The sequence below is a fragment of the Typopeltis vanoorti genome, chromosome 4 (assembly GCF_054136105.1).
Source record: "Typopeltis vanoorti isolate ZY-2024b chromosome 4, IOZ_Tvanoo_1.0, whole genome shotgun sequence".
Taxonomy (NCBI): domain Eukaryota; kingdom Metazoa; phylum Arthropoda; class Arachnida; order Uropygi; family Thelyphonidae; genus Typopeltis; species Typopeltis vanoorti.
In genome coordinates, this window is record NC_143552.1 from 168,921,219 (window position 1) to 168,936,173 (window position 14,955).

General features: G+C 37.0%; 1 protein-coding gene across 1 annotated transcript in view; it reads left to right on the plus strand.

Annotated features, from left to right (window-relative positions):
* Positions 1-5,936: 5,936 nt before the first annotated feature.
* The window catches only part of RPA1 (replication protein A 70), a 283,379-nt gene continuing 274,360 nt past the window's right edge, over positions 5,937-14,955 (plus strand). The window contains exon 1 of the mRNA XM_090391585.1: positions 5,937-6,076. Within this exon, the coding sequence (XP_090247711.1) occupies positions 6,044-6,076 (33 nt within the window). The 5' untranslated portion in view covers positions 5,937-6,043. The remainder of the gene's footprint in view (positions 6,077-14,955) is intronic.

A 14,955-nucleotide genomic window follows, 5' to 3' on the forward strand; every position in this document is an offset into this window, starting at 1 on the left:
CCGATCTCATTCGGAGGTAGCAGGGTTTTTTCTCCCGGATACTCGGGTTTTTCATCCCGCATACAGACAAATCGGCCCTTCAGAACACACGCAATTTACAGACAAAAAATACTAGTTGTGGTGGGCCATAGATGGCGTTGATGGAGATGATTCGTAGTAGAAGTTCGATGTAGTGGTTGAGACAGTTGTAGGTATCCTCCCGTGATGAGTCTTCGGACTCCATGGAGGTGTCAGGAATAATAATAATAATAATATCGGCGTTAGATCGCAGTGCATTTGTTTCGTGTAAAGATAATTGAAAAAATATAATTCTTTTCATATTTTCAAAAGTGACACTTGTCATAATTCAGCCTTGTATCTATAATAAATAAATAATTATATATTATTTTAACAAAATAAAATAAAATTTACAAAAAATAGTTCACACACTAATAATAAACGTTTCATCTCACTGAAATAAGGCGCGTAAGCAGGGTGACCACCCAGCAAAAATATTTCGTACTAACTTATGCAGGAAAAAGGTACTAGATCTGAAAAAAAAAAGTACTAAATTTTCATTTGCTTTCGTTTCACTCTATTTAAGACACTTTACGATATTACTACCTTATTATCATAGATGAACTCAACGTAATACTGCTAAATTAACAGATGCACAACAAATCTTAAAAAAAAAAAAAAAGTCAAAACTCACCTCACTGTAGTCATCTATGACTCCAAGAGCTGCAGTTATCAATCATCGTAACAGAAGATCCAATTGTAACTCTAGCACTTAACATGTGTATTAATTTACCATATAAATTTTAGTCTCATTTTAGTGTTTAAAATAATGTAACATTAAATTTTCAGTTATTTAATTTGCTATTTACATATATATACAGGAGTTCCCACTTCCAGTGTTTTTCCTTCCAGAAAAACACTTGAAGTATTCATTCATTATTTTTTATCAGAATTTGCTAAATTAATTAACTCTTCACAAATAGTAAAATCTGTAGCTGATGAATGTTTCAATTTTTCTTTTGTCAAAAGGAGTCCATTCAGCAAAGGAGGTTTTTTTTTTGAGATTTCATTGCGTGAATCTACAGCCAACGCATTTTGTATAAGATAGTTACATTTAGTGCGTCCACACTGTATTTTTTTTAGCAATTTCACTGTCATTTGCAATTGTTTTCAATAGAGTTTGAAGAGTATCCATAAGCCACAAAAGCAAATTGTGTTCGGGATCCAGGGCCGTTCCTTTGGTTTGCGCCTCCCGAGCGCCAAAGTTTTGTGCCCCTTTTCCATTAAAGATTAAAGGATCCCGAAGTACAATAACACGTTACGAATTATTTTATTATACTGCACATTAAGAGGAATGAATATTAAATTAAAGAAATAGAAAAGAGAAAGAGTAAAAAATCTTATTTTTATATAATAAACAAACACGTTCCTATAATGTAACATGGAACAAAAAAAGAAAAGAAGAGACTCTCAGAATAACTCAGCGTGCAATGGAACGTAGACTTGTAACATCAACAAAATGGAACATGTTAGAATCACGGAACTAAGAAAGAGATCAGGCATAAAAGATATGGTAATTGCAGTATATGAAAGCAGGATGAGATAGGCAGGTTACATAGTCAGACTCAGGAATAACAGATCGACATACAGAATATTCAACTGCCAACAAAAATAAAGAGAAAACCAGGACCACCACCTACAAGATGAGAAGATCCACTGGTGAAATCTATGGGTATAACATGGAAGAGAGAGAGAGAGAGGCTCAAGATCGAGATCGTTGGAGGCATCTTTGTGACCTACGCTCATGGAAAAATCCTGAGTGAAACACAGGTCCATCAAGAAGAAAACTCAAGAAATTCCTAGAATGTTTGTTCAGTGTGCTGAGAGCAGTGATTAAAGTAAGTTGTGTTGAAGCTCGTACCATTTATTTAACTACGCAATGACTGAGCCCCTCACTGAAATCTCTCACATTCGAAGGTGACAAATATGCACAAACATTTCAGTGTATTATTTATTCCCTGTTTTTTTATGACCGTGTTCGATTATATCGCCCCTAAATTGTGCCACCCAGGTTCTTTGCACTCCTGTACGAAATAGTGCACCCTGTATGCATCATATTCCCATAATCTTAATTCTGTCTGTTTAATTTATTTTTCCGACTGGTATTTGAAACGGGATTTAAACAATGACATTAAACATGGTGAGCTTGTTTTAGATTCTACATTCTGCGAGTCTTTTGGAGTGTTTGCATAATGAATCGATAGACATCTGCTACAATTAATGCTTATATCACAAAATTTACAATAAGTAGTGTGTCCTTTACTTTTACCTGAATAAATCCAGGATTTAAGAATGGGATCCTCCAACCATTCTTCTTTGAATTTTTGCTTATATGATTTTTTCATCTTTTTAGATGAACCTTGCAAACCTGAATTTGAATCATAACTAGCATCACTTTCTCTTTTATCTGAATTACCTGTGTGAGAAGTGGTTTCTTGTGAGTGGGAAGGGCTGGAATTGAGATCTTCACTTTCAATAGCTCGTTTATGTACTTGACTGACTCATGCACTACACATTTTCCCCTGAGATTTAGAATCAAATTTAAATTTAGATAGTTTTCTTGTCACCTGTCCATGTTTAAAAATAAAATCTAAATAATGATATTTTCGATGAAGAATTAAACAAATTTTTGTTAATAACAACACTGAATTTCTTATACCACGAGAAGTGTTTGAACAGCAAAGAATATATTTTCATTGGCTAATGCCAGTCGGATTGCTTAACGGGGGAGGGGGCGGAGAATACTAGCGAACAATAAGAGGGGTAGGAAAAAAAGAGAAATAATATTCTTGTGTCACTGAATGTGACATATCGGGAGGTGGGAAAAGAGAAAAATATTCAACTCATATAACTCTCATGTTGTTGTTGTTGTTGTTATTATTCGGAAAGGAAAAAGTACTACGTCTGTTGTTGAACGTACTAGAACACTACAAATTTATAAATCGCACTAGATATTATTATTATTATTATTCCTGACACCTCCAAGGAGTCCGAAGACTCATCGCGGGAGGACACCTACAACTGTCTCAACCACTACACCGAACCACTACTACGAATCATCTCCATCAACGCCATCTACCGCCCACCTCCACCACTACCACAACTAGTGTGTTTTGTCTGTAAATTGCGTGTGTTCTGAAGGGCCGATTTGTCTGTATGCGGGATGAAAAACCCGAGTTTCCGGGAGAAAAAACCCTGCTACCTCCGTATGAGATCGGCTAACTCACCTTCGATTGAAATCGACCAGATAAAGATTCCTCCCGTCGCGACGAGAATCGAACTTAGGCCTGTTCCAATCGAAAGGCGCAATGTACCGTCATTCTTCCAATTGCGCTACGGAGGCACTAAAATTGGTACAGCATTGCCATTCATTACCTCCAAGGGTATAAAATCAATCAATCACCGCATCTCATGGTCGATTGATTCTCATCCAGCCTCCTGATCTAGTACTAAAGTACTAGATGTTGTCACACTGCACGTAAGCATACTAAAAATATACTGCCGTTTTGAGCAGTTATATTTGGAAATGACCTAACATGCAATGACAAGAACAAACAAATATCGGCGCTAGATCGCAGTGCATTTGTTTCCTAATCTAAACCGTTAATCGAAGAATTCCAATTATTAACTATTCAATCAATGTCAAAACATCAGTTATATATAATGTTGTAAACATTGTTATTATTTATAAACACAAACAAAATTTATTTTTTGCATTTTTTCCTTGGGGTGTTGCAGTGTTGCAGTGCTTATGTACGGACCACCACTGTTGGTTAATCCTTATTCTAGAAGGGAACTACATATTGCATGTGTTCTTCTGGAGGATTTGTCTGTTTTGAGGGAGGAAAATTCCGATATTCCAGGAGAAAACCCTCCAGCTTCGATGAGACCGGCTAACTCACCATGTATTTGTAAAGAGCTGATAAAGTTTCATGATATCATAGACGGGATTCGATCCTGGTTATTTCTAACCAAAGGGTTCCTCTAAACTAAGTATGCTATGAAGGTTCATGCTGATTGTAACGTTTTGAATTTTCAAATCTATAGATGGGATACTCTGTATGTAGAAATATATTGGAAAAAGTAGAAGAAGCATGGGCTCTTGGAGTTATGGTTGATCGACATTTAAAATTCAAGGAGATAACCTGAATGACTGATGTAATATTAAGGAGATCACTAATTGACAAAGATGAAATGATAGTGATTTGTCATTCCTGTGTATGAGACCATAATCCCGAGACATGTTGGCTTCTGTGCTTAAATATAGCCATGGAGGTTTGCAGAAGATGATGCCCTTTTGTCATCCCCTTCTGAACATAGAGCGGTGTATCTATGACGATACAGTGAAGTAATGGAATCTGCAGAGTTTGAGATGTATTTAGCTCTCGACAGCTCGGAAGTGTTCAGATGGTGGAGCAAAAGAAAGGAGCAAGAGCTAGAGCCCATTCTTGGAAATTGCGCTAGTGAGTGGTAAATAAATGGGTAATAAGTATATATTTTTAAGTGGAGAGTGATTGTGAATGGAAAGCCTTATCTCAATGTGGTCTGAATGCCAATATGTGAGTTTAAGTTTCAATCTGATGGACATATTGACAGAAGGATAAATTCTTAGTGATACGTCTCTGTATTTCAGTAATAATGTATTCGCATACAGTACTTCTTGTCTAACGGAGTTTATATAATATTAATTGTTAATGGCATAAACCTCTCTCTGTAACAGAAATATTAGTTGTGTTATTTTAATATATATTAACATTTTAATTTTTATATTTTATTAACATTTGACCTCCGAGATGTCAAAGATAGGAGTATGTGGGAGATTTTGGATTTGTGATAATTCTTATAAATCTTCTTCTTATTGTGATATCTTCTATCGAAGGTCAGCGACCATCTTGGCGAACAAACTGCGCTCTTGTGCTAATCTGAGCAGTTGTGCACTGCTCTTCCTGTCCACGTCTTGATGTTGTCAAACCATGATATTCTTTTTCTTCCTCTAGTTCCTTTGCCATCAATTCTTCCTACCAAAATAGTTTGTAGAAGTTGGTATTTGCTGTTTCTCATGACGTGGCCAAGATATGATATTTTTCGTTTCTTGATTATTTGTACAAGATGTTTAGCTTTGCCAATGGATTTTAAGACATCCTCATTGGTAATTTTTTCTGTCCATGATATCTTTAGCATTCTTCTGTATAGCCACATCTCAAAGGCTTCGATTTTCTTGATGGTTGTCACCTTCAATGTCCATGTTTCAACTCCATAGAGCAGAATAGACCACACGTGGTATTTCAGTATTCGGCATCTGACTTCCATGTTTAGGTCTTTATTGCAGAATAGTGTTCTCATTTTCATGAAGGACTGCCGTGCAACTTCAATCCTTGTCTTTATATCTATTTCTGGATCCCACCGTTCATTAAGCCAGCAACCAAGATATTTATATCTTGACACTTGATCGATATTTTTCCCATTGAGTGTCAGTTTCATTGATGAGGCTGGATGTTTGCTGATGATCATGTATTTTGTCTTGTTGATGTTTATATTTATTCCCATTCTTTGGCCTTCTATGTATACTCTGTCAATGAGTTTTTGGAGATCAATAATGTTATCTGCAAATTCTTATAATTTGAAAAAAAAATTTAAAAAAAATTATAAAAAAAATTCTTATAAATGGATATTGTATTATATTAATTATTGATTGCACAAATTGCTCCTCTCAACCTCTGTGAGTCTTTGACTCTAGGAGTGTTAATATAACAATAATAATAACTTAGCTGTTCCAGAATATTTCACTCAGAATAAGTCAACTCACTAGATTAAAATAAATAAATATAATTTTCGCAACGATATTGGTGTGTTACCGCTTAATGAGATGGCGACACTTATCGTATGCCGCTAAAATACATTTGCGCTCATAAGAGAAATTGAAGTACGTTTGTTGTTTTTGTATTATTTGTTTGATTTATCTGTTAGGCTCGGGCATTTTAAAATTATGGCGGTGAAACTTACAGGTGGTGCAATTCAGGTGAGAACTGTAGTTTGAATTTATTTTTCAAATTAATATGTTTGACATTTATTTTTAGAAAGTTCTGAAGGATGGAAAATCAATTATTTTCAGTGTTCGAAGGTAGATTTCTAGCCTTCTAACTTCTAAAAATCTTCTCTTAAAAAAAACACTCTCTAATGAAATTTTTAGTTTCGGAATTAAAAAAAATATGAAGAGCATAATGTGGGAATATCAGCGAGGCAAATGCAAGACGAATAAGGTAGTGCTCAGGTGGACTGAGCACTGCTTCATTTGCCCAAGACTGCATGCTCCTTGCTTTCCATGAAACTAATTTCAGCTTCCACTCTGTGTGACTCCTCCAGACTCCCTTGTAAATATTTACCAAACCTTCATTTATGTCATCATTCATACACTGTTTGAATCCATCAAGACATTTATGATATTATTATTACATGACACATCCAAGGAGTCCAAAGACTCATTGAGGGAGGGCACCCCCCCCCTCTCTACAACTGTCTTCTCAATCCACCAACTACAGCAAACTGTATCATCCACACCAATGCCATCTACTGCCCACCCAGTATTTCCACAGACAATCACAAACATCCATGCCCATGGCAGGATTCAAACTCCCATCTGTTTGGCTGCAGAGTGGATAAGCCAGCCAGCCAGGCCAGCTTTTTGTCTGTAAATTGCTTTTGTACTAGCGTTGATTAGCCTGTATGCAGGATGAAAAATCGAAGTGTCTCGGAGGAAAAAAAAAACAACCTTTCTGTCTCTGCTTGGGTTAGCTAACCAACCTTCAGTTGGAAAAGCCTGTATAATTAGGACCAGTGCAGCCTAGTCAGTGTGACCAATTTAATTATGTCTGCTAATTCAGTGTGTTCTTCTGGCCAGCTTGTTTATTTTGGAGGATGAAAAACCATATCAACTGCGCTCAAAGAGAATCAGTTGTTATGCTCTATTGTCCTCTATAGCTACTGTTAGTTACAAGAATGATGTGATGCTTGCCCTTTGTTTGGGAAAACTTGAGTTTGAATCTTATCTGGGATATGAAGAACATTTTCAGCTGGATGCGAGTGACTAGAACTCTTAAATATAGTAATAATATTTTCCTCTCTAAAACTTGAGTATTTTTTTTTATCCTGTAAACAAGTGACAGTACACTCTACTAACAAACATAGTACATCTCATATTGGAGCTTTGTTGCATCCAAGAATTTTTATTGTTTGGACTGCATATATTATTTTTGCACCTCCAGTATTGCTAGAGCTTCTGCAACAGTTTGTTTTAATCTACTTATCATACCTTTCTTTAAAACTCATTCACTAATTATTCATTTATTCCCTCTGGTGAGTTATGCCAGTTTCTTACTAGTTTATGTAATGAGAAGAATTTTGTTTTCACATTCTTGCTAATGACACTTATCTTTTAGAGACAACCTTTGTATTCTTCTCTTGTTATAATAATAATTATACAGAGGCCTTTCCATGGAGTCAGATGATGACTCATTGTGGGAGATCCACTATTCACACCCTAGCCATTAAAGTAGGAAAATTACACACTGGCTCGTCTGTCACCCAGCATAAAAAGGGACGAGTCTTGGACTTAGGCAGAGGGTCTAGTTCGAAAAATATGCTAGTCTCCACTAGCTACAATGAGTCCACCTACAGTGCACAATGATAGAAGATATTAGTAGAAACATATAACTGCAGATCTCTATGGGATGATGATAGATTGGAAGAACTAATGAAGGAGTTGGACCATATAAAATGGGACATTTTGGGCCTTTCTGAGATAAGAAGAAACTCTCATGCAATTAAAAGATGGACATCTACTCTACCACTGTGAATGTGAACAGAAATTCAACTGGTGGTGTAGGATTCCTAATAAATAAAACAATCAAGGACAATGTCCTGTTTGTTAATAAAATAACATCAAGAATAGCTGAACTAAGTCTCTTCATAAATAAAAGATACCAACTGAAAATTATACAAATATACTCCCCAACTACGGACCATCCATACGAAGAGATAGAAGATTTCTATGAAACATTAGAATCCACATTAAAGAATTCTACATAATTATAATGGGTGACTTTAATGCCAAGATTAGAAGCAGAGATGACCACCTGAACTCCATCAGTAAATTTGGATTTGGACAGAGGAATGAAAGAGGAGAAAGACTTATTGAATTCGCAGAAGAAAATAACCTCTTTATTATGAACAGCTTTTTCAAGAAGAAAATCAACCGAAAATGGACTTGGAGAAGCCCAAAATGGACAAACTTACAATGAAATAGACTTCATCCTCTCCAACAGAAGATATATAATAAGTAATACTGAAGTGCTTTAATGATTTAATTGATTTAATACAGATGATTTAATACAGTAAGTGACCACAGACTAGTAAGGGCAAAAGTATGGATCAACAAAAAATGGGACCAGAATAAGCGCATAAGAAAAAAGTCTAGTTTTGTGAATCTACAAAACCTCTACCACAGTGAAAGCTGTTATAGAGAATCACTGAAAACCGAACTAAAAAAAGTTAAACACAGCTACTACCATCGATGATGCTAATGAAATCTTAACAAAATCTATCTTGAATTGTGCACTAGAAATAGGAGGTGTAAAAAGGCGCCAAAGAGAGGAAAAACTAAGACAGGAAACCTTAGATCTGATGAAGAAAAGAAGAGATATGAAAAGAGAGTTGAATGGCACCAATAAAATAGAATATGCAGAAATTTGTAAAACTATACGTAAAAGGATGAAACATGAAATTAGATCGTTTAATACTAGGAAAATTAAAGAAACAATAGTAATATGAAGTTCCTAAGACGAACATTATCAGTTGGAACAAAGGAAATAGCTGCTGTAAGAGGAAAAAATGATGAACTTATAAAAAAATAGAGATGCAATAATCAAAAGAATCCAGGAATTTTATACTGAACTCTATGAAGACATAGAGTTTAGTATGAACTCTAAAGACTGGGACATCCAAGAATCATTTATGGATAACTTTAGGCTGCTTGGAAGGATAAAAGAGAATAGTGTGACAGGATGGGTAGTCAGTGTGTTGCCTAGGTATGACTGTGGTGAAATGAGGTGGAGAGCAAGGATTATGAATGATATGCTGGCTGGAATGTGTGAGGAGATGGGAGTACAGTTTGTTAATGTGTGGAATGAGTTTGAGGGACAAAGTGAGCTGTATGGGAGCGATGGACTGCATTTGAGTGGTTATGGTGTGAGTCACTGCTGCTGGAAGGTAGAGAAGTGAATAGAGAGAATGAATCAAATCGAGAGGGTAATAATAAATTTAGTTTAATCCTTTATCCAAGTGTGAGCAAACAAAGTTTGCGCCTTAAAGTAACTTTAGGGCTGGGTTAAGGTGGTAAAACACCAGGGCAACTCGTTGCAAAGGTGGAGCACGCTACCAACACTCCTATTTCAGTATCTCCTATAATGCAAAACACATCTCCTTGCGGATATGTCTAATGTTATGCATTAAGGGAAGGGCCACTACCCAGACTAGTGTCGACCTTTATTGAGTTCTCCTCAGTGGGAGCCAGGCCCAAGTGGAGATATCAGGCAGAAGCATTAGCAGGTCATCTCTACCTATAGGAATTGCCAATTGGTGTGCCACCCTTTTTTAATAATTTACTCTGGATTTAGAGAAAGATGTTGAAAGTTTATTTTTCACTTGGTTAGACTATAAAAATTTATAGACTTTAAAGAAACTTTATAGAAAATTTATAGACTTTAAAGAAACTTTATAGAAAATTTATAGACTATAAAAAACTATAGAAATATGAAAAATAAACTTACAACAAATCGAGAGGGGAGTGATGTAGAAGAGCAGGATAGTAAGACAGGAGAGATTGAAGGAGTGGATATGAATTGGGAAGTGAGTGGTATGAGTATTGAAAATGAGAGAATGGGTGTGCAAGAGGAGCAGGGAAATGGGGAGGCTCAGGGTGGACAGGGGTGCACAGCGTGAGAAAGGTGGATGCTCCAAGAGGAGTTGAGATCATGTGTAAGCAGGAAAGGAATGGGATGACCAGGGATCAAGAGGAAACAGTTGGAATTGAAAAGGGTTCTAAAATGAAGAAGCAGAAAGGGAAATGGCCCCAGTCTAGCATGGAGAGATCACATCGAGTAAGTGGTATCAGTGGAACTAGCTGTAGATCCAGAAATGAGCTGTTGTGTTTGTATACCAATGCTAGAGGTATAAGAAACAAGGCAGATGAAATGGTTGCACTAATTGCGTCTGTTCACCCTAAGATTGTTGGAATAAGTGAAACATGGTTAGAAGAGGATGACATCCTGACAGGAATAGAGATGGAAGGGTATGATGTGATTCGTGAGGATAGAAGGGGTAAAAAGGGAGGGGGGAGTGCTATTGATGATAGAGAAAGAGTTATGTCCATACAAAGTAGAGATGCAAGACGGAAATAGTGCCGGTGGTTTTGAGGCAGTATGGTGTGAGATAGAGGTGAACGGAATCAAATACTTGGTGGGATGTTGTTATAGACCAGGTAATGTGGATGGTGGTGATAATGAAATGTGCCAAATTAGCCAAGCAAATAAGAAAAAGGTGATCATTATGGGTGATTTTAATTATGGCAGTATAGACTGGGATGATGAGATAGCAACTGGAAGCAAAGAAAATGAGTTTCTTGAGTTTTTGAGGGATAACTACCTCAGACAGTATGTAACAGAGGGCACACGAGGATTAAGGATCTTGGATTTGGTCATCTCATCAGAGGATGTAATTATAAATGAGGTGTCAAATCATCCACCAATTGGTGAGAGTGACCATGAGGTGATTACCTGGGTGGTTGCCAGCAGTGCGAGGACCCCTGTGAGAAAAGGGTATATGTGGAACCACAAGGGGGGGGGTGATTATGAAAAGCTCAGGAGACAGCTCGCAGGTGTAGCATGGAATGAGGAGTTAGCTGGAAAAGAGATCAATGCAGCTTGGGGGATTTTCAAAAACCATCTAGCAGATGTAATGTTTAAATGTATTCCAAGGGTGAGAAGGTTAAGTAAGGTAGGTGTGAGATGGATGAATGAAGAGATTAAGCATGCGATACAGAAAAAAAAGGGCATTGTGGAGGCAGCATAAGAGAAGTGGAAATAACCAATTTCATGAGCTCTACAAAGACCAGGCAAGGAGGGTGACTTGGTTAGAGTAGCTAAAGAGAGGTATGAACAGCAGTTAGCTAATGAAGCCAAAAAGAATCCTAGGAGGATTCTTTCGATATGTAGCCAGCAAAAGAAAGAATGATTATGGAAGGATGACATTGATTGGAGAAAATGGTATAAAGACAGCTGTTGCAGAATGTGTGGTGAAAATACTTTATAAGCTGTTCATAAAGCTCTTTCAATCTTGTGAATGTGACTTCATGGAGAGATTGAGAGCAGTTGATGATGGGGGAGGAGAGACTGACTGTAAGTGAGCAAGAGGTGTTTGGAGAGTTGAGTAAACTAGATGTAAATAAGGCTGTGGGACTTGATAATATATCACTGCATATTCTGAAGGAAAGTGCCAGAGAGTTGACACCTGCCTTGACATATTTTTTTAATACGAGTCTTGCACTTGGTCAAGTTCCTAAGGAGTGGAAGGAGGGCAAGATTGTGCCACTTCATAAAGAAAGTGATCGAAGTCAAACATCAAACTATAGGCCTATATATGTGTCAGGTGTTGTGGTTAAGTTGTTGGAGAAGCTTGTGAGAACTAGGATCCAGAGTTGAGTAGACAACAATGGTATAATCTTTGATGGACAGCATGGATTTGCTAAAGGGAGGTCATGTTTTAGTAATCTACTTACTTATTACAATAAAGTGACTGCTTCCTTCAACAGAGGAGAAGGATACACAGTAATATACTTGGATTTCGTAAAAGCTTTTGATAGAGTACCTCATGATAAGTTGACAGTGAAACTAGAGTGGATGGGGTTGGATATTAGATTAGTGCATTGGATTGGAGACTGGCTATCTGATAGGTATCAACAAGTTGTGTATGGGGATGCAATATCCAGGAAAAGGAAAGTCACTAGTGGAGTGCCTCAGGGGTCTGTTTTAGGGCCATTACTATTTAACTTGTATATTAATGATATTGGCAAAGATTTGGATGGAGATATTCAGTTGTTTGCAGATGATGCAAAGTTGGGACCAACCATAAAGAGTAGTGAAGATGTTGTGGCCTTGCAAGAAGACTTGAATAAATTGAGTGATTGGGCATGGAAATGGGGATGTGAGTTCAGTGTTGCAAAATGTAAGGATTTAAAATTTGGAAAACAAAGATGGGATGCAGAATTTATGCTTGGTGAGAATATATTGTTGGAAGTAGAGGAAATAACCACTTAACCACTATCACCCCCAGATTATCATCTGGGGGTGTTAGTGGATAAGGATCTAAAATTTAGAGGACACATCACCAAAATTGTGAAGACAACACAGAGGCTTCTGGGAATGATGCGGAGGACACTGCCATGTAGAAGTAGGGAGATTCTTGTTCTGTTGTATAAGGCTTTGATTAGGCCACACATGGACTATTGTGCTCAGATTTGGTCACCGGGTTTTCAGAAGGATGATGAGATGTTGGAAAGAGTCCAAAGGTGACTGACTAAGGTAGTTTCTGACCTCTGGAATGTTGAATATGAGGAAAGATTGAGATGTAATTTGCAGAATCTGGTGGAGCGGAGGAAGAGGAGAGATATGATAGAGACCTACAAGTTGGTAAGGGGTTGTTATAAGATCAATGGTGGAGAAGTTCTACAGAGAATAGTGGGAGATCAGGGGAGAACCAAAGGTCATCCCTGGAAACTGTATAAAGAGGGTGTTAGTAGGGGAGTGAGAGGCAGGTTTTTTTAGTGCAGAGTTGTGAATGATTGGAATGCCTTGCCTGAGAGTGTGGTGTCTGCAAGGAGTTTGAGTGTGTTTAATGCTCGGTATGGTGAGATGTGTGTGTGTGATAAAAGGACCTCCCAGATGAGTCTTTGACTCCATGAGGTCTTGGGGTAATAATATTTAATAACAACAATAATAATAACTTGAGTGAGGAAGAACACGATGCCCCTGAGATCTTACAAGGTGAAGTGGAAATGGTACTGTGGGAAATGAAGAATGAAAATTATGGTGGACTTCTTAAAACTGGGAAGAAGCCCTGTCATCAAACAGCTTACTAAACCCTTTAATAAATGCCTAAAACGGAGAAAAATTCCAAAAAATTGGAACAATTTACTTCTAATATTAATTTTTAAAAAGAGCAATAAGGAAGAAATTAAAAACCACAGACCTATAAGCCTACTCCCCACCATAAAGTCTTCACAAAAATTATAAATAATAGAATAAAATCTAAACTAGAGGGAATGCAATCCTGTGAGCAAGCTGGATTTAGAAAGAATTACAATACTTTGGATCATATTGACACATTAAGACAGCTCATTGAAAAATCAATTGAATACAATAAACCCTTATGTCTGGCCTATATAGACTATGAAAAAGCATTTGATTCAGTTAAAACATCTGCAACACTAAAAGCACTTGAAACCCAGGGAAGCGAGAAACCATATATTGAAACACTAAAACATATTTACAATAATGTAACTTCTGTAATTAAATTATATAAAAACAGTGAAAAGTTCCAAATAGAAAAAGGCATCTGGCAAGGCAACACCATATCTCCCAAATTGTTTACAGCTGCACTAGAGGAAGTCTTTAGAAGCCTTGATTGGGAAACAAATGGAATAAACATAAATGGAGAAAGGCTGCATCATCTGAAATTTGCAGATGATATTGTTCTAATAGCAGATAATCTTGAAGATCTAGAAGAAAGTCTAAATCAGCTAATTGAAGCTTCCAAAGTAATTGGATTAAAAATAAATAGAGAAAAAACAAAAATAATGAAGAATAAATACATAAACCATAGAACTGTCAGAGTTGAAAACCATGACATAGAACAAGTTACTTGATATGTATTGTTGTGTCCTGAATAATCAAATTATAAGTGGGACATAACATTAAATTATTCTGGAACAACTGATCTTTGATTGTAGGTAGAGAATGTCGTGTTTTGACAATGAACGCCATGTACATATATATAAATAACAGAAAGATAGAAGTGAAGAAATAATTAATATGAATAATATGTGAGACTTTACCTGTTTTGTAGGAAGTCTAATAGTAAATTTATTTAAGGTATTAATTTATGTAATGTATCCCATTTCATGTAGTATAAGAAAGCAAAGTGTATAAGCTAAGGTCCAAGGGTCACACTTTAGCCATCCAGAATAACGTATGATCGGAGGGAAAGTGACGTTATACAAAAAGGAAGCTAGAACGCTTTCTAGGAAAACACCCACGCACACGTGGTGGAGTGCACGTAGCGCAATGAACAACGTAAAATGCACGAATCTCTGAGATTGAAGTGGGCAATATAAACGCCAATCCCCCATCACATGAGGCTTTTTTTGGTTCCTGTTTCCTGACCTCGTGGACGTTGGCTCTCGGTCTCTGCCAGCGGAGAAGATTCTAGGCTGGCCATAGAAGTTATGAGTCGTCTGCCATAGCATGCATGTTAGGGCTAGCTATTTCCTCAGACTAGGATAGCTATGCTATATCGTGCAACGGTGATCCAGATGTGTGCCTGCTATACTGGTGAAAGTCCTGAGCGGCACATCGCCTTTCCAGTTCGGAGAATCTGGCCATACAGCTATTGTATGTGACCCGGAGAATCGTAGACCTTAAGAAGCCTTGATGTCCAGACAAGGCTGAAGAAAGAACTGAAAGTCATTCCAGGAAGTAATGTAGATTGTCATATTCTGATTTCCAGTTGAAGATTTGTGATTTGTGTGTGAATTCTATAGGATAATTTGTGTAATGGACGTATTGTAAG